General features: G+C 33.8%; 1 protein-coding gene across 6 annotated transcripts in view; it reads left to right on the top strand.

The window, feature by feature from the left end:
- Window positions 1-1,405: 1,405 nt before the first annotated feature.
- Window positions 1,406-23,492, top strand: part of LOC149069168 (uncharacterized) — a 36,096-nt gene continuing 14,009 nt past the window's right edge. The window contains exons 1-5 of one of the 6 annotated variants that reach the window (XM_089251267.1): window positions 1,418-1,571; window positions 5,891-5,965; window positions 8,124-8,196; window positions 12,681-12,748; window positions 22,790-22,876. In XM_089251267.1, coding sequence (XP_089107393.1) covers window positions 1,527-1,571; window positions 5,891-5,965; window positions 8,124-8,196; window positions 12,681-12,748; window positions 22,790-22,876 — 348 coding nt within the window. In that variant the 5' untranslated portion in view covers window positions 1,418-1,526. The other 5 variants (XM_089251268.1, XM_089251271.1, XM_089251270.1 and 2 more) reach the window with 5 other exon arrangements.

Raw genomic sequence — 23,492 nt, 5'->3', positions numbered from 1 at the left:
CCTGAGAAGCACACTACGGCTCTGGCTGTAGCCCATTTACCCCCTTTGAATTCACCTCTGGCCTAATGTATCAAAAATAGACAGCACCCTCCGCATATACATCAGAATGTGTTTCGAACCTGTGGGTGCTGTCAGGTGCTTGTCATGCTTTATGCAGGAAATTTCTGAATCAATTGTGGATCGAGGTACTCGGGCCTCTGTCACAAATTACAATGGGTGGTGGAGCATCCATAGCAACCCAGGCCCCACTGGCTGTTCAAATCCTATGGCTGTGATCTTTGATGTTCCCCAGAAGTGCCCACATTGGGGGGGGGGGGGTGAAAGTTGCTGGTCGTCCCAGATATATACGGGACTCGAGTGCGTACGCAAGAGAAGGAAGGTACATTGTATTGTTTTTAGCACAACGGTATCGTTAGGATATCGTACCGATATCGGTTTGACGTCGAATGAATACCAAACGTCGAAAAGAGGTCGGAAATTTTTATGTGTCCGATATCGGACGATACAGTAAAAATGTATTCACTCAATAAACTCCGAAATACCTTTTTTTTTCTTTCTCTAAAATAGTTTTACTCTTATTTTTACAGCATTTCGTTTCGGAAGAGAATATATTGTACGATAATTGGTCCCTTTTGAAATAATCCAAATTTCTCTATGTCGATCTACGGCGACAAATGTATGCCATTTCTACGTAGAACGGTATCGAAATTTGTACGTTGTTCTATATTGGTGTGCTACTGGGGGAATAGAAGTGAACGTTTATTTTTGAATTTAAATTTGCCTGGTTGATTTGCGATTGACTTTTAAACTCGTGCTGCCATCTATGATTGTGACAGAGGAACTTGCTTGTGTGATTGGTTACTAGATGGAAACACAAGTATCTATGAGTTGGAAAAAGTGAGGACTGAGTGTTTGTCCCAATCACAAAAGTTTGTCTATATGGTGGCTTCTGATGGCTTTGTATTTCACATGATTATTGTCAGAGGAGGAATTGTACCTCTTGTGAAAAAAAAAAAAAATTCAGTGAGTTCAGTAGCGTCATCTGTTGAAGACAGAAGAAATCAATATTCAACAAACATCCAGCTCAAAATAAATATCGTTCATGATATCTTGTGCTGCCATCTAGTTTTTAAGCTACAGCTCATCGAGGAAAAACATGTCTCGTGTTTTAAACTTTCCTCACCTGGCAACATTATACTGAAGTTGACCATATTTCATCGAGAAATGAAAATCTTAAATATGGCATGGTACCCTGAAGGGATTCGTCAACGGGCGATTTATTTTTTTTTCATCTTAATTCGTTTTTTTTCTCGGGAAATTATGGTCAGACTGCCGTTCCACACACAAGTGGAAGTCCTTGAAAAACTCGACCTTTTCATTGAAGCAAACAACTATTCGACTGTTTGTTACCAGAAGTAGTGATAATTGCAATATGGCGTGTTTTTGTTTGTCGGTCGCGATGCGGGTGAAGTTGTGAGACGCAGTTGTTATTGTAATTCAATCGAAATTATCGTTATCTAATCAAAATGGCCGAGCGATTTATAAGATTTCACGAAGATCGGGATTATCAGGTAGAACGATCTTAACAATTTCATCAAGATCTAATTATCATTAATTATTGTTGCTATATATCTTTGTAGGAGGTAGGGATATGCTAACTTGTAGAGAAAGCAACAATTTCCTCCCCCACATCAGATTACGCATGTAGTAATGATATTGATCGGCGATGGACCAGCTTTGCAAGATCTAAGATTATTAAATTATCTAAAATTTACATAATTTAAAATGGCACACACACACGCAGGGCCTCCCACGGAACCTGTAGGTTCATAGGTGGATTTAATCGTGGGCACACTCAGGGCGCACCCTGACTTCTAAAGGGCCCCAAAACCCCCCAAACTTCACACTTCTAATTTAAGGGGCCCAATATTTTTCGATGGCCCTCCCCAGAATCGTCTTAACGCATGGCATGGGCCCACCCGGGCTGCCCTGTACCTGAAAATATCGATCTCAGACCATGAGAAAGGCTATGGTGAGGCGCTGTGCACTAGGGTTACTGTCTGAACAGCAAAAAATGATCAAGAAGGCCTATCAACACAGGCCCATCTTCAACCGGAAGTCAATAATGCTTCTCAGCCCTTCAAATTATAAATGGTGCAGATACATTAAATCTACGTGATCGGCCGTACTGCTGAAAAAACCAGGAGATAGCATGAAAAAACAGCACAGAAAAAGCAAAACCAACTTTGAAGATTACGAAATGGTAACAATAAGCTGGAAAAGAAAATTGTGTGTAGGTTTGCCATCTATGTTTTAGGACCTGGAAGAATTATGTTGCAACAAATTGCTGTTTTGGCGCATATGAAAATTTGGCGACAAAACAGTATACCATATATTGGGAATGTCGAAACTCATACTCGCCTTTGTCACAAAATAAATTTTATATTCTTGTGGCTTTGGCCCTTTGCGTAGCTGCCAAGTCTTCCAGATTTTCCTGGAGGCTCCCGAATTTTTACTTTATCTGCCCGACTCCCAAATTTCTCCAGTGATTGTAAAAAATCCCCTACATTTAGGGGGAAAAAATTATTCCCAATAATTTACCCCCCCCCAAAAAAAAACGGCTGCTTCGTAAGTGTTGTGTCGCAGTTTCATCAAATCCCAAAAAAATATTTCATTTTTGGGGAGAAAACAAAATTCGCCAATCAGCAAGCGTCAATCCAGCATTTTGAAATCCAAAATTGGCACGATCGCTTGCATCTGCTTTATACATGTGTCCCGTTTCGGGCCTGACTGAAATTTTTTGGTTTGCAAGATTTGAGATTTTTGAGAGAGACTTTAACCTACTGGTTGGCCATGATTGGCGATGACTTGTACTGTGTCACGGTTTTCCCAACAGGAAAATATCACTAAAATTTCCCTTTCACTAATGAAAAATCCCAAAAATGTTTTAAAAGACCCCTTTTACATTTATTTTTGTATAGAATTTGGATCTGCGCGAAAACCTACAGAAATCGAAAAGTTGGCAGCTATGCCATTGAACAATTGATGGATATGTAGTCGATGTTTGTATGCCCTTCCCCCCCACCCATAACACACATACCCTTGAATCTGTATACAGTCTCTAAGCCATCGTATGCCGTACATTGGGAATTTACCACTTTTCCGGCATCCCATATACAGGTGAAACATCCATACAATAATGTTCGATATAAGGATAACTATTCTACAACAATGTTTTTTTCTTGGTCCACAGGGTATTGTTAGTTGAATTCCCAGTATCGTTGTATCAAGGGGCAGCCATTCAACGTTAGAGTATAGACATTTTCAAACAAAATTTGAAAAAAATTTTGTAGAGGGATTTATTATTATATTGAGTAATATTGTAGGGATGTTTCACTATATATGGATATGGAATGGCGGAACGACTATAGTGTAATTCCTTTTGGCGATGTGTGGGTGATTTTGTGTTTTGCGAGGAAACCCCCCATTCCAGAAGCCTGCATCTGCTTATGTCTGTGGCTACATCACAACTATTCAGGTTCTTCAAGTGGTAACAGATAAATACTATTGGTGTGTGTTTTGTTTCTTTGAATTTCTCGTTTACCCATGCACAGATCAGTTCTAAATACATGCATCACCATAGTCTTATGCTGGTGATTTTGTATTTGACGAAAAAAAATGCCTGAAAGCATGACAAGAAGTCACCAAGAGTGAAACAGGGTCATGCTTTTGGACTCAAGATCCTAGAGGTGTGACATGAATCTCCTTGCATTGACTGTGATCCTCGTGAGTAGTCGAGTAGTCTTTTCGTTGCTTTCATTGTAAGTCATTGTGACATGTCATCATGTTCACATTATATGGAAGCTCCGGAAATTGATGAAAATACATCAAACATGCTGTGTAAGTGCACCTTTAGAATTCATAGGAAGCTTCTGTAATTCTTGTTTATTATTTCTACAATTTTTTTTTATGACCTCGTTTATTATTCCCCCCCCCCCCCATCATTTCCAACTATGGTTTTGCATAATCATCTTGTTGAGTGATCACGTGCTCCTGACTATATCTGGCTAAGAGGCATTGGTATTGTGAAATACAAAAAAGTCCTTGCCCACGTCAATATGCGATGAGTCTGACGAACGTTGGTGACCTACACTTTGAGTACCACTGGATAGCAGGGCTTCCAGTGACCTGGAAAGTCAGGGAAAAGTTCTTTGAAGGGGAAAAAACAAAAAGTGAAAAGTTGGAATGGTTATGATTTTGAATTACAGTTATAAACTCTGCTTTAAAACAAATCTGATACAAGACTGGTATTTTTAGTTGTTGAATCAAGGAAAATCAATTAAAGGTTGAAATAAATACAATTACATGCACAGAAAATTCTAAAAAATTAGTTTAATTCGAGTTTGCTATATCATGGTCGGACTGAACATTTATTTCTTAGTGTTTTGTCAGGGAAATAAACAAACAGATTTTATTGGGAATCCTTTAATATTTTTTGCTTTTTGTGTTAAAATAATTTAGTTTTGTATTGTTATATAATGCTGATAAATTACCAAAATATATGGTGTACTGCTGTTTGGTGACAATTTTATTATCGCCAGACCAGATTTGGCGTTATTTGTTACTGTTGGAGGTTGGACAATAGTAATAAAGAAAAAACATCTAGGCTTTAGTGCCATGGAGGATAATGTTGCCGACTTGTAGTATATATAGATACAGAGCTCCCACTCATCCTACTTTTTCTACTTTGGTAAAATGTCCTACTTTTGTCCTACTTTCTTGGTTTTGTCCTACTTTCTCGCTTTTGTCCTACTTTTCTACCAAATCCTATCGACAAAATTTGTAATTGATTTGAATTGAGCAGGAAATCATTGATATATTGCCAAATATATTACAAATGTTGGAGAATGCAATTAATGATTCTGCCAAAGCAGAAATTTTATCATTTTTAAGGTTATTTATGGAGGGGGGACCATTTGGTTGATTAATTTTTCATTTGCCTTAGTTTGAGGGTTCAACTAGTAGTCATTAAAAACTTTTGTCTGGATGGAAAAATAATTTCGTATTTATTACTTCGTGGTCTTGGACAGTAACTTTCATCGTTCAAAATTATGGTGCAAATAGGTGAAACAACAGTTTACATTTCAAAGCAGTTGGATACGTAGGCCTATTCTAGGTTTTGTGATTCTGATGCTCCCAATAGTCTTCTCCCAGTTGTCTTCTGTATTTTTAAGGCATGAAGCATAAACAATGTTTACAATGCTCAGCAAAGAGCTAGAAATGGAAGTGCTTCATTTGTCAAAAATTATTACACTGGCATATTGAAGAGTAAAATGGGAACAAATTCCTTTAAAAAATAATGGACAATACAGTAAAACTATCTGGTTCACCTTGCCTTATTTACATCAGATCTTGTAATCTACACATTTTGAAAGTGGTCTCGAAGGAGCGTCATTCTTAAAAAACGTACGTGTTCAAAATTTGCTGTGCATTGTCGAAGAGAGTTGACAAGACTCCAAAGAAGAATGTAATATATATGAGGAGAGACAGCAAAGAAAATTGGTTTTTTAACCAAGCCATTTGCCATTTTGCTTTGGCTTGAGTCAATCTTATAGAAAGCTGAAATAGTGCTTTGAAAAAAAAAAAAAGTTAATTTACACACACAAAATTAAATTTTTTTTAGGGATTTTTTTCCCCATTATGCTATGATTATGTTGTCTAAGGGGGTTACCCTCCCCCATCCTACTTTTCAGTCCTGCGTTTTCCTACTTTTTCTCATTTTTTGAGTGGGAGCCCTGTAGATATATAGTTTTTGAAAGGTTATGTCGTATATTGAGAATTAACTGCTATATAAAATGTTATGAGCCTAATTATGTTTCTGATTTCAAAGGGAAAAAATATTGACACTTACGATGAAGGCCTCATCGAATTGGAGCAGTCATCTATGTGCCAACCAATATCAGAAGTAAGTATCATTCTGTTAATGTTATATTTATGTATGACTTGGCAACAGCGCAAACATCAATATGTGCATACTGTTCAATTGCTGTTGGGATTCAAGTTTTGGGGGCCATGGCGGTCAGTCGTTTTTCTCTGTAGCTATTGTATTAAGGTTTGAATAAGCTCATTTATACTATTGTGTAATTCCGAATGCTCCTTCAGTCTGTTATAAATGTCTAGTGAGAGATGCTTCAGTTAATGACCTCAAAAATTAAATAGGCTGAATTATATACAAATCAAACTTCCTCACAATAGTTTTCTGAAAACAACCGTGTAAGATCAGTGCCATCGTAAGCCGTGGGCCCACTCGTGCACCTCAAGAGGAGAAGGGGCCTCTCAAAACTGTGATTTTTTTGAAGTTTCTAAGAATTTGCCTGGTAGAGCCTCAGAAAAATCACTTGGCCCTGTGGGGGGGGGGGGGGGGGGACTATGATGCTCTTAAGACGGACCTGTGTAAGATATAAATTATAAATGCAGGCTATATACCGAAATATATTTTTTAAGTGCATGTTGTTTTCTCTTGCTGATCACATACACAAGAAATTATGGTATTGATTCAATGAAAGAAATCTAGCATTTGTTCATATTTTAACTGTTACTCATTGCATCCATGACAAAATGTGAATTAACCTTCCAATGGGCACTGCCTCTGCCAACATGAAAGGTCGCGTGTGTTTCCTAGTAATGTAAAATTCAAATTTGTAAATGTCTGGTGAATAAAATTTTGATATAATTATATACCTAATAAATAGGAACTAAATAAATAAAAATCATATTTATTTTGTTATAAAAGGACACGATATAAATAACAAAGGAACCAAAAATTTCATGACTAGAATTTTCTGGACTAGACTGGTCATTGCAAGCATTATACACATTTTCCTAGAAATTACACTTCCCATAAAAGGCACGGAACAGCTTAAGCAGCAATTAGAACAGTTTAAGCAGCAATTAGAAATCACTAAAGCCCCCTTGAAAGTGCCATATCTTTTTTAATGAAACAGGCTTTCTTCTGATTTTCAAGAGGTGTGTTGGGAAAAGTTCTATATTGAGAATTAAGCATATCAAAATATCAGGGCTTGTTAATGTTGAAATGAGAGGCTTTTATGGAAGGGAGGTATTTCTTCATTGCCACTTAAAGGGTTAAAATATGTTAGACCAAATTTTTAATGTGCGTACCTCCTATATATGCATGCTAAAAGGTTAAGCAATGTGATCGAAACTGGAAACGCATTGAAAACATTGTAATAAGTATATTATAACATTATCTACTGATTTCTTATAAAATTATATTGAAGTACAGTGAAACCTGTCTAAGATGGACGCTGCATGAGACTGAAACCTGTCTGAAACGGAATCACAATAGTCTATTCAGTAATTAGTGCTTTGATTTGCACCTTTAAAGGTTTCACTGTATAAAAGGTTTTCCAATTGCCGCATGCTCTTGGACCCTCTCAGTTGTACAAAATTGAAAAGAATTGATTATAGGCCTATTAACCAAACCTATTTGACTGCTTGTAAAAAACTTGAAATTTGCCATGAAATTTTGAGTAACAAAGTCAACATTGTTTTAGAAATGTTTGTGGTAGCCAAGATAAAGACAATTTTTTTTCCAACCTATGCATGTATTAAAATAAAATCTTAACATGTGTTAATGTGTTTAGACTGAGCAAAAATCTCAGACATGCCTGGGTCTTTTTTAGGTTCAGCTTATACTCTGAAGGTGGTGCCATTTCTCATGAGTGAATTTTTCCTCTTTAGCCACCCCTGGTTTTGACCATATTTATTTTTTGAAGGGCTCTGTCAAGGATGGGGGGAACGTAATTTTGTTAAAAATGTTTAAAAATGTTTTTTTATTGTTTTCCCTCTTCTCAATCACCGAGGCAAAACTGCCCAGATTTTCATGTTCAATGCAGACATTAAAAATTAATTCTTCAGTTGATTGTGTGGAGCTGGATTTCCAATTGTTATGTACAGAAATTAGGTTTCAACGCAATAGCTTTCTTAAAGAAATTAATCTTGAAAGCTGTTGAATTTACCACCTTTGGTTTTTAATGTGATCTTTTTTTTAGAATATGCTTGAAGGATTTCACTGTTATTAAGTGACTTATATTATCTATTAGACAAATTTAGGATACCAGTTATTGCAGAAGCAGGGATGGACAGATGGAAAGGGTCTCGGCAAAAGCGAACAGGGTATGCTATAAGTCTTTCTTTCCTAATTTTTTTTTTTAATTAATTCCTTTTTGATCGTGCATAAAAAAATGTTAAAATTTTGTTTGTTTTCAATTTAATTTTGTGACCTCTGTTACGTAGCCTAGAACAGGGATTCTCAAACTGTGCCGCCAACATTTTCAGAGTGATTCAGTGTTGAATTGCTCCGGGGAGCCGCAGATAAGCAGTAATTGAGGGGAAAGGGACACTGTGAGTGGAAAGAGTTTGAGAACCCCTGGCTTTGATTATAAAAGATTATTGCTTATTGACATTTGGATATAAATGCTAATTAATCAATGATCTGACTTGACTTGTACATTTGTAATATTAATTTATTGTTTTCATATAAGGCTATATGCTTGCTTGAGAGATATTTTAAGGTGATCACATTTTTTAGCCTTTGTAAATTAAAAAATAATGCAGTAGAACCTCTGTGTTATTCGGCCTAACCAGGTCAGTGAGTTTAAAGAAAGAGCTGTATATACCAGGGCATGACAAACTGAGAAAAAATACGAGGCACCACCTATTTTAGGAGCCATGAGTATTTTTTTTTGCTCAAGCTGATATCTTCTAAATGCCCAAGCTATCACACATAGGAAATTTTATGTGCCAATATTGATTTTTTTTAGTTGCCATGGCTAACCTGGCTTTTACATTTGTCAAGAAAATGGTTGATTTGTCTGGAAAAACCAGTGCGAAATTAATTACAGGGTGTATTGTACAGGGTGTCCCAGAACTTAAACTGCTAAAATGAGAGGGGGGGGGGGTGATAAATAAAGATGGGATGAATATATATATATATTCAGCTGCTATTCGGTATTCAGCCCTTTTGCCAAATAATGCTCAAATAATCAACACAAATATTTAGCCAAATAGACTGAATATTTGTGTAAACCTAAGCACAACAAGCTAATTAAAAAAATTATATTGTAACTTTTTTGCGTAAATCAACAATTTCCTGATTGTTTTATTGTATGGTAAAAAAAGCTTTTCCTTTCTTTCTGAGCAACTTTCTGAGGGAAAAAGGTTTATATCATCATTGATTTTCATTGTCAGCCCCCCCAAGGAGAATGTTTTGCATTGTTCTGCAACGAGCCCTCAGCTGACTGGAAATGTTCTGTAGCTCCCATAATAATGTTTTATACATTTTTCTTAAAACTCTTCCAGATTGTTCTGCAATAGCACTGATTGTTTTGCGACGTTCTGGGGATTGTCAGTATGATGACAATGAAAATCTTTCAATTACCAGTTTTTTAACATTTATTCAAATAAATTTAATAATCTCAAAATTCAATTTCTATCATTTTCAGTTACCAATAATTTTATCTTTAATTAAAACACCAATTTTATCTTTAATTAAAACACCAATTTTATCTTTAATTAAAACACCAATTTTATTTATAACTAGCTATAATACCCCCGGCTCTGTCCGGGTTTTCTTCAATTACAGAGAGGATTGAAAAGTGATAAACCATTACAAGCATGTTACAATACCATTTACAAACCATTACAATAAACTATCATGCATAATACTAGCATCATTAAAGGAGTGACAAACTATTGTAAAGGCATATACAAGTCTGGAACGCATTGCTAGGGAATCACGGTAACCAAAGTAAACTTTCCAAGTGATTGTTGAGGCCCAAAAACCATTGTTGCCTGACAGTTTTTCACCCATTTCGGACATTTGCCCTACTCGTGACAAACTTTTAAAATAGTCTATATCGTTCAAGTCGGGTCCCATTAGGTATATATGTAAAATTTGGTGACGATCCATCTAAAATTGTAAATTTGTATCGAGAACACACACACACACACGGAAAATCAATTTTATGTATATAGATTAGGATGAATTTTAAGAAAATTGATATTTGGCTGCTGAATATTCAGTATTCGGCTGAAACATTAGCCAAATATTCAGTATTCAGCCAAATCACTATTCGTCTTATCTCTAGTGATAAGTATATACGTCAAGACATTTTTTAAATTGAACCCAGGGTCACAACAAACTTCAAAGTATACATTCATCACCCCACTTCAGAAGTCACTGAAATGTGGTAACCTTGGTCACATTACATGGAAATTTCATACATGGTGCAAGTGGTTGTAAAAAATTTCTTTCCGGTCACAGGCAATTACAGAGGGAAAAAATATTGCTCCTTTCCATCTTGATGTTATGTGTTTTGTGGGGGGCGGGGGGATTTTTTTTCTGCGGCTTAAATTTCGTGTTAAAATGTATTGCATGTAAAATTCAGTTGACATGTGCTGTGGCTTCTCTAATTTTAGCGGTAAAGTGTTGGAACACCCTGTATATTAAATCTGTTAGGTATTTCATAGAGAAATATTTCATTGCACCAGGGCTTGACAAATCAAAAAATATATTATGTGCCAGCCAAATTTCTTATGAGCCGAGCATGGGTTTTTGCTCTAAAAAAACTGTCGTAATTATTATTTTTTTTCAAGGACTTGAGAACTCCTTCTGTTCAGAAAATTTTATGTCATCTGTTGGCAATTTTATGTCATCTGTTGGCAATTTTATGTCATCTGTTATACACAATATAGATTTTTTACTTGCTATGTGGACCTGACGCTGAGATCCTCAACAAATAACTATTTGAAAATTGAGTGAATAAAATACAATTGAAAATAATGGTAGTGTGTTGATAGAGCCAATAGGGCGGAACTACAAATTACTATAGGCCTACACTAGGGTGTGAAAAATCCTGGGCGCTTCCATATCACTGTAGTGTCTAAAAAATTAGCATTGGTACCTGAAATTTTGTGTGTGTAAAACAAATTATTTCTTTTTGGAAATTGTTTTGGCTACCAACGTTAAAAGAGATGACCAAGTCCTTTAAAAGTTTAAAAAAAAAAAAATCTTGTTTTTCTCAAAAAAGAAATATGCTTGGCGCATATGAAATTTGGCTGGTGTCTGTACTTTTTCCAATTCATCAGCCCTTTCCTATATACATATTATAAGAGGGAGGGAAAGAGGGGCAACCTTTTAAGTCTGTGGGCCAAAAACATGAGATGGCTGTCACCTGAGGGGATGGAAGGGGAGCGCACAAACTGATGTAATTCTCGTGTTGGGTGGATTAATACATGTTATTTCAGAAACAATTTCATGTGACGAGATCATGGCCCCCCCCCCCCCCCCCCGTGTCAAGTAAAAACAGGATTTTTAAAAAAAAGCCAAAACTTTACCTAAAGATCTTGATTAAGGATGTGGTGGAATAAGAAAGATTTTACTGTATTCTCTAAATAGTAACCTTGGAGATTTTAATTGATAGATCTTATTTAGTAAGGAAGACTTAAGTATATTAGTTTCATGAAGGTATCAAAATAAAAACAAATTGCTGAAAGGTTCAGATTGCATAATATTAGACTGATAGTGCAGTTATATGTTTGTATTTTTTCCTTGAACCATTGTAGTAGGGGATTTTCTCCTAAAAATAGTTACCTATTAATTTTTGCAAAATAATGGAAGCTCTTCAGATTGTTTGGCCTTTTTTTTTATAGAATTTTCAATTAATGCTTTGTTTCCCCAAGTAGTAGACATTTTCAGAAATAAGTTATCCGTGAAAAATAAAAAAAGGACGATGTCCACTATATCAAGGGGAAGCAATACATTGAGTGAAAACTTGACAGCGAAACAGTCATGAAAGCTTTGATAATTCTGATTGGTGATTTATTGCGAAAGTTTTGTGAACTTAATTCTTCGGTTTGCTGCATGAAAATTCTATGCATGAAGTATAATGAATCAAAATGAAACTCTTTATCATAGAATTTTTTTAGACATTGTTTTTGAGTTTTTTAAATAGGGCCATTTTTAATCATTATTGCTTTTTAAAATTTATTATCCTAATAGAATGTTTTAAAGCAAGGCTTGTTAAAAATTGTCAAAAAAAAAAGCACCTGGCAAATTTTTATGGAGCGAAAAATTTTTGCTCAAGGATCAGTCCAAAATGTTTTTTTCTGGACTAACTCCTTTCCATCAACTGACACACTTGTAAATTCAGAAAATTTTTTCATCCATCCTGATTCAGTAATTCCACACAGGATATTTTTGGTATGAATATAAATTCTTTGGTTGCCATGGTGATCCAGGAATTTGTCACACCCTGCTTCCGAGTATATCTGATTTTATAATATTGATCTTTTCCATGTATGTAAAAATGAAAATTTGTCTTTTGTTGCCTTTTTTGCATGCAGTATAACCAAGATTAAAAAATCATATTTGTTTCTCATGCATTTACCAATACCATTTTTCATAGGTATTGCTTTGTGTGATTCAGTTTATCAGTGAAATGTGCTTGTGTTGATTTTGTATGTACATATTTGTTCATTCCTTTTCTTTTGAAATAAAAAGTTTAGTTTTTTCTTGTCTGTTAATTCATTTATGAATGCAGAAGACCTAGAGTCAGTTCCTCCTCTTGCTTTCATTAGTTATTTTAATAACACTCTAGGTCGCCTCGATCCATTGCCAATTATTGTTAAGGAAGATATAATGGGATTTGGCCGATGGGAGATGGAGGTAATGTATTGAAAGAGGATAACAAATAATGGTATTTGAAGTAAAAAAAATGGGCAGTGTTTTTGTAGAAAATTGTATTTTATTAATTTTTTTTGCTGTGAATTTTGTCCTTCATGTATGTGTCATCCTATATTAAGTTATGGTACCTTGAATTTCCCTGTTTTTGTCAAAAAAGAAGTTCTGTGAAAGTAACTATATTCAAAGATATGTATGTGAGTAAAATAATGTATATTTCAGATTTTTCCAAAATCGTGCTTTTTTTTTTTTGTTTATAGAGTAAAATTTATACTTTCTTTTCCCCTTTCAACATAGATAAGTTTGAAAATACCGCTGTGTATTGGGACATAATTATCAGTCATATCATTGAAGCCATACCCAGTTCCTCTAGAGTAATGCACATGGATAGCCATCACATGACAAAGATTAAGTTTGCACATGATATTGGCTGCAGCCACATGGAAGCGATTATTGGAATTTATGTTATTGGTTTGAAGAAATTTTGTGTGATGTAATTATCTTTCCTGCTATATTTGCTGTACTTTTTTTTTTGATTTTTCAGTATAAGTTTTGAAAAAAAATGTATTGTGTGTAGTATTTATTGCTAATTTTAGAAACTTAAAAGTTAGAGAGAATAATTATTATTAATATTTAGAATAGTTTTTTTTTTGCATTTGTTGTTTTTGCAATCGAATATAGAGGCAAGTTAGAAACTTGCTTTCTAGTTTACATCGTAACAGAGTGTGACATATGCTAAATATACATTAACATAAAAAATAGTGAAGTTCTGTTTGAAAGGGTAACTCCAATATATCCTGGGTTTTCTTTTACTGTATAATTTAATAATCTCTTGTGCAGCTGTACTGGTTGATAAGAAAAATTGGCTGTGGTATAAGTGACTGATCGGGTTTTAGTCAGCATCGGTGTGGTAGAAAAATTTTCTTTGTTTAAACAGCTGTCTTTGATTTGATCTCAATGTTTCCACTGCTTATAAAGATCTGTAGCGAACAAAACAGCATGAGAGGAGCTGTAAGGAAGTCAGATGCTGTGCAACAGGATTTCTCCAACAACCAAAGAAATAAATACACAGAGACCCTGGTGCTGACAAAGGCAGTTTTACTACTACTTTCCACTACTTTATATTCAGCTGTAACAGGAGAATACTTGCAAACATCTCCTGATGATGCCAACTGTAATTGTCAGGGGAAACATTGAGGACAAATTCAAATTGATGATGGCCTAGAGATTTGCTCTAGGATTTTGCAGATATGATTTAGGGTTTTAGGATTTCACTATAAGGCTTTGTGTTTCTTAAAATAATATAATAAGGAAATGGAATTTTACAGTTTTTTTAATCCCCGTCAAATTATGCAGTTAGCTCGCACAAGCAACTAAAAAAAGTTAAATTTCTGAACATGTAAATTCTCTTTCCTTGTCAAGAGCTTAAAACATTATACTTAATTTGGTAGAGCTAGTTTCGTTTAGTACTTAATTTTGGTGGGAGAAGCAAAAAATTTGCTTTTAACATTTAAAAGTGAAGGTTTTTTATACAGTGTGTCTTGATCAATCAGAGGTTCAGTATGATCTGTACTAGCGGCAGGTTTGATTCCACTTGAATCAGTTTACATCTTTCCTTCATCTTATTTTGTGAATGTGACTGCTGTCAGCATGTTGTATATCAACAATATAATGTAAATGATAATTTAATGCAAAATAATTTCTTGTCGAAAAAAATGCTCATAATGAAAAAAAAGTGGATTTCTTTATTATGGAGCCTGTCATTGCGATTTACTGTTTTAATGTTGCTGTTCCAGGTGGGGTGTAAGATAATACATATCACTCACTACCTATATCATGTTGGTTAGCCTTCTGGCATTGAAGCTTGAGTATTTATCTTCCAACTTTCATTGATGTCAGGATATACAGCTCCTGCTGCAGAGGTCTGTATCTACAGTTCATGGTGTACTGAACTCTGGAAAAATATGTGAAGCAATGGCATCTTGAATAATTTTTTTTTGATATCACATAAATAAAATTAATTAAAAAATTTCGGACCGTTTTTTTTATTTGAATGATTTCTTCCCCCCATTATTAAAGACAATAAAACTTGAATATTTTTTTGGTCTTGACATGTTGGAGGAAATTTGACGAAATAATTCTTGTGTGAATAGCAAAAATGAATGCTTGGAATTTCTGAATTTTATTTCATATCTCACTCCAAGTATAGGAGGCACGAAAAGTATACAAATTTCTGTATTTTAATTTCATAAAATCAACAATCATACCTTAAAGTTCCTTGTGAGAGAGTTTTTTTTCTTATTCGAGAAATAATTTTTTTTCAGCAGCATGATAATTTTTTCCTAGTAAACCTTTGTAATTATTGGGAATTCTTCCCTCCAAATTTTTATTTTTTAATTAATCAGGATTTTTTTTTAAAAATCTTAACACCATTTGAAAAAAAATTGACTGTTGCCTACTGTAAAATCATGATTGAAAACCTCTCCCTGAATCTCCTTCACCCTAATTCAGTCCTGACCTGGAGCTACTTTTCTTTATATCCATATGGTATGCATATAAACATATATATGGTGAAACCTCGATAAAGCAATATTTTGCTAGAGATAGAATAGTCCATTAAAACACATCTGATCAAAAAGAAATGTAAGCATGTTTCTTATGTCTGCATTTCAGTTTCATGTTTTTATTATTTATTTTTTTTAAATTCTTTCCAGTTCTAGAAGATGCATCAGATGTTTGAAACCATTAGATTAAAAGTTATGAGTTAGATGCCATGAAAAGAGAAACCCAAACTCTGTGTTGAGTAAACCTTTGTACTGATGAATAAAATTGCTATAAAAGACATACAATAATTTTTCTTTCATATTTGTTGAATCTGATAAAGATCACATAGTTAAAGGATTTCAGTTTTATTCTTAGTCTCTAGTTTGGACTGAATTGTCAGTAACTGCTGAGAAGCTTCTTACCCCCTAGATTAAGGATACTGTCTTTGATGGATTGATTTATACCACAGGGTTCCCAGTGACCTGTATAATCTGGGAAATATGCAAATATCTGATAGGTCAAAAGACACAAAAACTGTGAAGGGGAAAAACATTGTAGGGTCCTGAATTATATTTTTCTTCAGGAGTTGTGGTCAGGAAATGTCAAGCAGATTTTGCTGGGAACCCTGTACTACAGTAAAATGGTAATGTAGTCTGGTTTCGCAAAAACAGTGTAAGCGCAATCCCAATTTGGACATGTAAAATTGTAGAGAGATTTTCTTTCGTATCAGATATTGTTGTAGCAAGGTTTCACTGTGTATGAAAACCTGGTATATTTCCGATCATCACTAATTAAAAGTCTTTTGTTTCAGTATTATACTCTTACCCCACATGTTGTTTCCTTGAGATGCTGATACAAAAGCTCGTGAGAAATCTGCCAATGATTCAATGATATAAAATTCATGACTAATATAATAGTTGGATTTTCGTAAAAGAAATTTTTAGGCTAGTAAGTATAGAATTTACTTGATTCTTTTGAGTAAACATTCGGGGAAGAATAGTGTTCCTACATATATACTTCTTACTCATATATTTTAGAAAACAAACAACATGTAAGTTTCAGATAGTTTTTTCTTAACTGTCATCCCATTACAATTTTTAGTACCTGTGCAATGGACGGGGGAGTGATAAAAAACGATGGCTAAAATTCTGGGACCTATTAAAACATATCTCTGAAGCTCTCACATTTCCAAAAAAAAAAAAAAAAAATTGTATCTTTCATTAATTTTCCATCTTCATTTCAATTATACAGCAAATGCTACATTCCGTTAGTCTTCAGAGTGATTCCCATTGGCATTCAGCATTTTTTACTTGCAGCTGCTGCACAATGCCCTGGTAATAGGGAATAGAGTTCTAAGTGTCTTGGACCAACAGAATATTACCTCTTCCATTCCCTATACAACCACCTTTGTGAGAAATCCTTTGCTAACAAGTGACCCATAATTTTTTTTTGAGTTCCCCCACCTTTAGTTTTTTACCACCAGGGCACTGCATAGCTGTAAGCACAATGGCAAGAGGTGATAGATGCCAAGGATCACTTTAAAGACTAACGATATGTGACATTTACTGTGTACTTTTTTGTTTTTGGCAACCAGTAACTGCAAGAAGTTTTTGATTACCTCACTACTTAATTTTGGTCCTTTTTGATGAGTGAAGTTTTTTTTTCATGCCTCACAAATACTTCTGCTGCTCCCTTCAACTTTATTATAAGAGTTTGATTGTTTATCTAAATTTTTAAGACAAAGAAAATGTGTAAAAAAATAAAAGCAAATATAAATTTTATTCTTTATAGTATATTTTTTCCCCTTTAAGAGCTATTCCTCGTATGCGTCATTATATATCTCTTAACTGTACAGTGATATCTCAGCGAAGTATTCTTTCTGGAATCTCATTCGTTAGCCAAAACTCAATTTTATATGGGTTTCTCTATCAATAATCGTTTAATATGTTCTAGAAACTGCCTTAAATTTCAAAGTAACTTTCATTAACACTAAGAAGCATTACAATAAAAGACAAATACTGACTGAAGGCAGTGATAAACAACTTTACTATTGGATGAAGGAGAATTTAAAGGAAGATGAAAAACATCTTTTTATTTTATACTATGCACCATTGTTCTATCAGGTTCATGAGCCATAGGAGAAAAAAGTGTGTGAGGGGTGATGTGCTATGTGTGTGATATAGTCAACTTATACACTAAGGGTCTTAGTACTGGAAGGGTCACTGAAAAAATTAGTTTGAGCTCCCTTTTTTCTTTGTATTTTCTCTTAGCTTAATCATTCATTTTGCATGAAATGATTTCAAAATCTTTCTGAAAAAGAAGTGTATCTGGAAAGTGATTAAGAGGTGGAAATTATATATAAGTTAATCTGGTTTGAATGACTCAAGTTACTCATTTGAGTAATTTTGATTGGCACGAAAATTTAGCTCATAATACAACTGTTTTATGTGAGCGCATGCATCCATATCAGCTGAAATGTTCATTAGTTGAGGTATCACTGTACTACATAAAATGACATCCACATTGTGAATTTACAATAGCTCTTAGGTTAACAAGAACATTATAGCAAGTAGTTAGCTTTACACATATAATTGTCTGTGCATGAGTTGAGAAGGAATGTAGTGATTTTATATAAGGATTGTATCAAGTTTGATCTGAACAAAAAAAAATTGATGTTTGAAAAATTTTATTTCTGATTGGAAACTTGTTTTTCTGTTGCCAAAATCAACTGGAAATGGTATCAGACCCAAGAGATAAAAAAGACGATGTGAAGCTTTATTTTCATTCAAGAAACCACATATATTCCAATGAAGCATTGCCAATAACAGCATAGATCAGTATCCAAGATGGTGAATCGATTCATTGTGAAGTCATGAATAACACCAGGTGAAACTTGGTTTCTGTGGGTTAGTTATTTTTTGACGAGAAACCTGATCTTTCTATGAGGTGACTTATGTGTTGAATAGTGATCATAATGAATTTTTCAACGTTCATAAAACAAACACTTTTTCCTTTTTAGCCATAGTTGATTGATAAGCACACCGTCAGCAGGAAAGTAAAGATTTTGATAACTAAAATAATTGGAATTCTCTTCATGTCAAGTGATCATCTGCAGAGCTACTATTACCTTGGATACATATTATTTCTGGCTCGATAGTGTTGATGGTAATCAAGATGCTTCGAATTTGAATAAAAAGAGATCATTAGCAGTTTGTGATTCAATAAATTATTCTTGCAAATCTAACAATCCATCTTTTTTTCCAGATCTTGTCCACTAATGTTTATTCCATGTGCATACAATGTTTGATTTTTCAGTTTGATGAGTTCTGTGAGCATAAGACAGTTTACAGTGTAGTATTTTAGAATTGTTACATTCCTCCTGATAAGTTTTCTAAAACTCCAGGGAGAAAACACTGTTTGGGAATACTCTTTTGTATGATTTAGCATAACGCTATATGTATGTAACTGTGTGTGTGTATATTACAATGTTTGCATTTTAATGACTTTTTACAGGAGCTGGAGACGAAATTGCTTTTTTTAACATATGAACGGTCAAAAATATTGCAACTGTACCTGATCTTATTGTTTTGCTATTTGTAAAACGACTGATTAAATTGTATTGAAAAGCAATGTTTCTCTAATTTTATTTCTACTTGAGAATTTTCGTCACTTGTGTGCATATCTTAGAGGGAACATTGCTTTAAAGTTATAATGCGCATGACCATGATGATTTTTATAAAACTGGCCTGGTGAATTTTCTAATACTTCTGCAGGTGATGTAAATAACTGCTCTTAATTGAGACAATAATCCTTGTGGGCTTTGTTGCATTGAATGTTGTGCAGATGCCTGACAAATGGTAATACACCAAGAGCATTTCTCATTTATTATATGTCAGATTTATTAGGTCATAATTCTAAATGGTTATATGCACCATCTGCAGAATTTTAAGCAAATTTTTCAGGTCGGTTCAATAAAAATTGCCCTGTATTTGCTTTTACAATTTTCTTTTAATTAGTATAGTTATATATAATTAGTTCTTTTTAAGAGTATTCTGTATTCTGTGAAAGGAAAGTGCCTACCAATCTTTTTGAATGATTGGAAATAAATCTTGTGTTAATACCAAGTAACCACTGAATTCAGCATATGATGGTTGAATCTATCTCAAAGAGGAAATTTTATCTTGCATAAACTGGATAATATACAGGGCACATATGTAATAGGGCATATGCTATTTTATTGGTGAACTGTTGATCCTAGAGGAATACTTCCAATTAGGGAAGTTCCAAATAACATGTAGTATTCAGATGTCTCATTCATGTTGCAAGAGGTTGTATAGTTATTAAAATGAAAAAAAGACTTTTTATACCGTCCCCATGTTCCCAAAAATGTAATTGTCCTCTCTCTTGTAATATCAATAGAAAAAAAAATTAATATTTCTAAGTGCAATGTTCATTGAGGTATTCGACTTAAAAAAAACAGCATTAAATGAAGGTTTTCCCCTTCATGTTTTTTCCAATTTTTTTCCATTTTTTGGATTTTAATATATCAGCGAATATTGCACTTGACATTAGGGGAGACAGGGCAACAACTTTTTAATTAAATTTTTAGGCACACAGGGACGGTATAAATTGTTTTATTTTAATAACTATACAACCCCTTGCAATATGGAATGACATATCAGAGTACTGCAAATTATTTGGATACTTCTCTAATTGGAAGTATTCCTCTAGGATCAACAGTTTGCCAGTAAAATGTCATAGGCCCTGTTACTATGCTCCGTGTATGATATTATAAACAAATTTGTATACCAAATAACTTGGTAAAAAATATTTTTTTTACTAGTGTTATTTTTATATAGTTTTATTATATTTGAGTAAAATGTAGGGTTCTAAACTACAGTCGAACCCTATTTCAACACCACTGTTTGTTCCTACAGAATTCTGGCATTATATCAACTAAGTGAACTTGTGTAATCTCTAAACGGGGGAGATTAGTTCTCTAAAAATTTTTGGCATTGAGCAAGATTGGTCTAGAACAGGGTTCAACTGTATATAATGAAACCTCGATATAATGATACTCTGTGGACCAAGGAAAGATATTGCTGTAGAGGGATTATCATTTTATCAAGGAAGCACCAGTTTACATTAGAGCAGGGCTGGATAAATCAGGCACCATGGTGACTAAAAATTTGGTATTGGCACCAAAAATTTTCTTTGCCTAGTTACTAAATTGTAGGCTGAGAGCAGCACAAAATGTTTGGAATTTAAAGCAGCGTATTTGCATACATGAAAAGGGGGGGGGGGAGTCACCATGCCCTGAAAAATGAAAAAGTCAACAAAAGCATTATTTTAGACATTAGTAAAAAATTTTTATTGGAACCTAAAAAATTGTTCTGACGCCTAGATTTTTTTGCAATATTGTCCAGCCCTGCATTAGAGTGCAGCAATTTCCAAACTAGGTTTGAGAAAAAAAAAATCATTGTAGAGGAATTTATTTTTTGTTATACCAAGGTTTCACTGCATATGTAAAAATCTCTGTTTGCTTCAGTTGTATGCTCTTCCTGATGTGACATTTTGATAGTTTGCTTTTCCTTTGGAGTTACACAGGGGTATGTTATTCACAACTTCATATATAGCCAATGCAAATCAATAAATATGTTTGTGAAAATTGAATTTTTTATGTAATGGTTGTTATATTTATGTTTTTTTTTTATGTTAAAGAATTCCAAAATTTATCATATCAAAAAGTTGATATATTTAGAATTCATCTTGGTGCTTTATATTAATAATTGCTAGCTGCTAAGCATCTATGATGTTGGATTTTCTTTTGAGGTCAATGTGTATATATGCTTGCAAATGTTGACCATGTGGCTAAAGAAGTGCGTCAAATCTGGGTATGGCTATAATGTTAATGACTTTCAAAGTCCCATCGTTAAGGTTTGCTAAGGTGTCAAATGTTTGATGAATACAAATGCTTATTTTGAGCATGACAACCATGTTATGACCTAGTTTTAATTGTTTTAGCAATATTTTTTTAGTTCAATTAAAATATTTTTTTGCTGTTGTGTTTTTACACAAATGTATCCGGATGAGGTAAGTAGAACATATTTAGAAAGCTTAATTATAATGCACATAGAATAAAGTATTGATAGATATTAGACATCAAAATGATATGACAAATGTAGTTTTCTGGTTGATGAAAAACTTGGAAAGAATTTAAAGTGGAAATTAGATTCCAGACTCATGTGAAATAAACTGGTTGACTTTTCCATGATAATATGTATGATTTTGTTAGACACATTACAGATTGTATAGACACCGAGACTCAGGTATAAAATAAGGCATTTGAATGATGCATTTTAGAATCATTTTCAAGTTTATCCTGAAAATTCTCATTCAGGGTGTTCTGATATACCCTGACTGAGGGTTCTATTATCCTGTGCTGTCTTAGTTTTGTGCCCTTTAGTAATTTTCCTGGGTGCAACTTATATTTCAAGTTATGGTAGTTCGGTAATAAAATACAGTTAATGTGAGAAGTGAAATGTAGCGTGAGTTGATATAACCAATCAAAACTTGTAAAATCTGTGACACAATAAAAGCGAAAAAATAATTGAAATCATGCAACTTAAACACATCAGAAAACCTCATGGTTAAACACATTATCTATCAATTAATTATTGAATTATATTAAATAGCTCTTTTTACTCTGTCAGCTTTGGTCTTTCTCTTGGTTCAACATGCCAGTGCATGAAGAATTTTCTAATTTCTTCTAGGATCACGGATGACACACAACATTTGAAACATTTTTTGTAATTTAACGCTCTAACACTAATAATATAGGATATCGAACAACAATTTCACCTTGATGTGTGTACATGGTGCCTACAGCTTTTCGAAAAAGTTTTTTGAGTTCAGACTTGGCCGATCTAATCTGGCACCACAGCAACAAACCCAGGACTTGACAAATTGAAAAAACATTTAGGCCCCAGCCCAATTTCTTAGAAGCCAGGCATGGTATTTTGCTCAAGAGAAACGGTCCTAAATAATTTTTTCTTTTACTTTTCCCATGTTAAAAGGCGTAGCGTAATAAATCAAAAAATTTTGAATCGCCCTTAGACTCCAATTTAGAAATTTAGCAACCACATTTGAAAAACTTAAGGCGTCAGTACTGATTTTCTAGCCGTCATGGCGACCTGACGCTTGGGATTTGTCCAGCCCTGAACAAACCAAAAATAATTTTTTCAGAAAGTTTGTATTAGTTATTGTTTATTGAATTCAACTGTATTAGCAAAAGAACCAGCAAATTTTCAACATATGAAATAGTTCTTTCTTGAGAACTGGAATGTAAATGTGAGAATTTTTGTCTGCTGTAGTTGTATTTTTGGTTTCTTTTTCAAATGTAGATTCCATAACCTTAATTTCGAAAGAATATATTCTTGAGAAAGAAGAGTTTCTCAAATTTCATGTTGATCTTGATTTTAGATGGATTATGCAGAAGAAACTACTGAGAAGAGACGAGTCTTAGAAACAGAGAAAGAGCTATCGGTGGAATTGAGAGAAAAATATAAAGTATAAAACCAAATTTTGCACAACAAATATGTAGTTTTTTCATTTAAAACTTAGTCTTTAAATATTCACGATCCATTTAAGAAACGTACAAGCTAAAAAATAGTATTTGTTCATTTTTTAATTTTTAACATGCAAATAAGGGATTGTTAATAACTGATTAATCAGTCAGCTGGGCATGGCAACTATGGGCATTATAGCCCCATGCTAAAAGTACCTGGGTGACTAGCTATATCATTTTAAATATTAATCAGTCATGTGAAAATTTTAAATATCTGTTAATGTCCATATTGAACTAGTGATGCAAAAAAAATTTGCAACTGCACTAAAGCCTGTTTTATTTTTGATGTATTGGATTCCTTGATGTTTATTTTCAGAAAGTTATATCTATATATCCTATTAGTTTTATGTTGAACATTAACTATAGTGGAACTTCGGTTTTCAAGCATAATTTGCTTTGCAAATGTTGTATAAATGTGCTCGTAATCCGAAACACTCATGTATCAAATCAAACTTCCCATAAGAAATAATGAAAATTCCAATGAGATTTTTCCTGTTAATGTTTCTCTCACCCCAGCCATGTTTATTTTCAAAGATAAAATGCAGGTTGAATTATTTT

The sequence above is a fragment of the Pholcus phalangioides genome, unplaced genomic scaffold, assembly GCF_987345545.1.
Source record: "Pholcus phalangioides strain wild (caught in Gottingen) unplaced genomic scaffold, Ppha-v1.0 ptg000024l_1, whole genome shotgun sequence".
NCBI classification, from domain to species: domain Eukaryota; kingdom Metazoa; phylum Arthropoda; class Arachnida; order Araneae; family Pholcidae; genus Pholcus; species Pholcus phalangioides.
The sequence above is the reverse complement of the archived record's forward strand: the minus strand, read 5'-3'. Positions and strand labels throughout refer to the sequence as shown.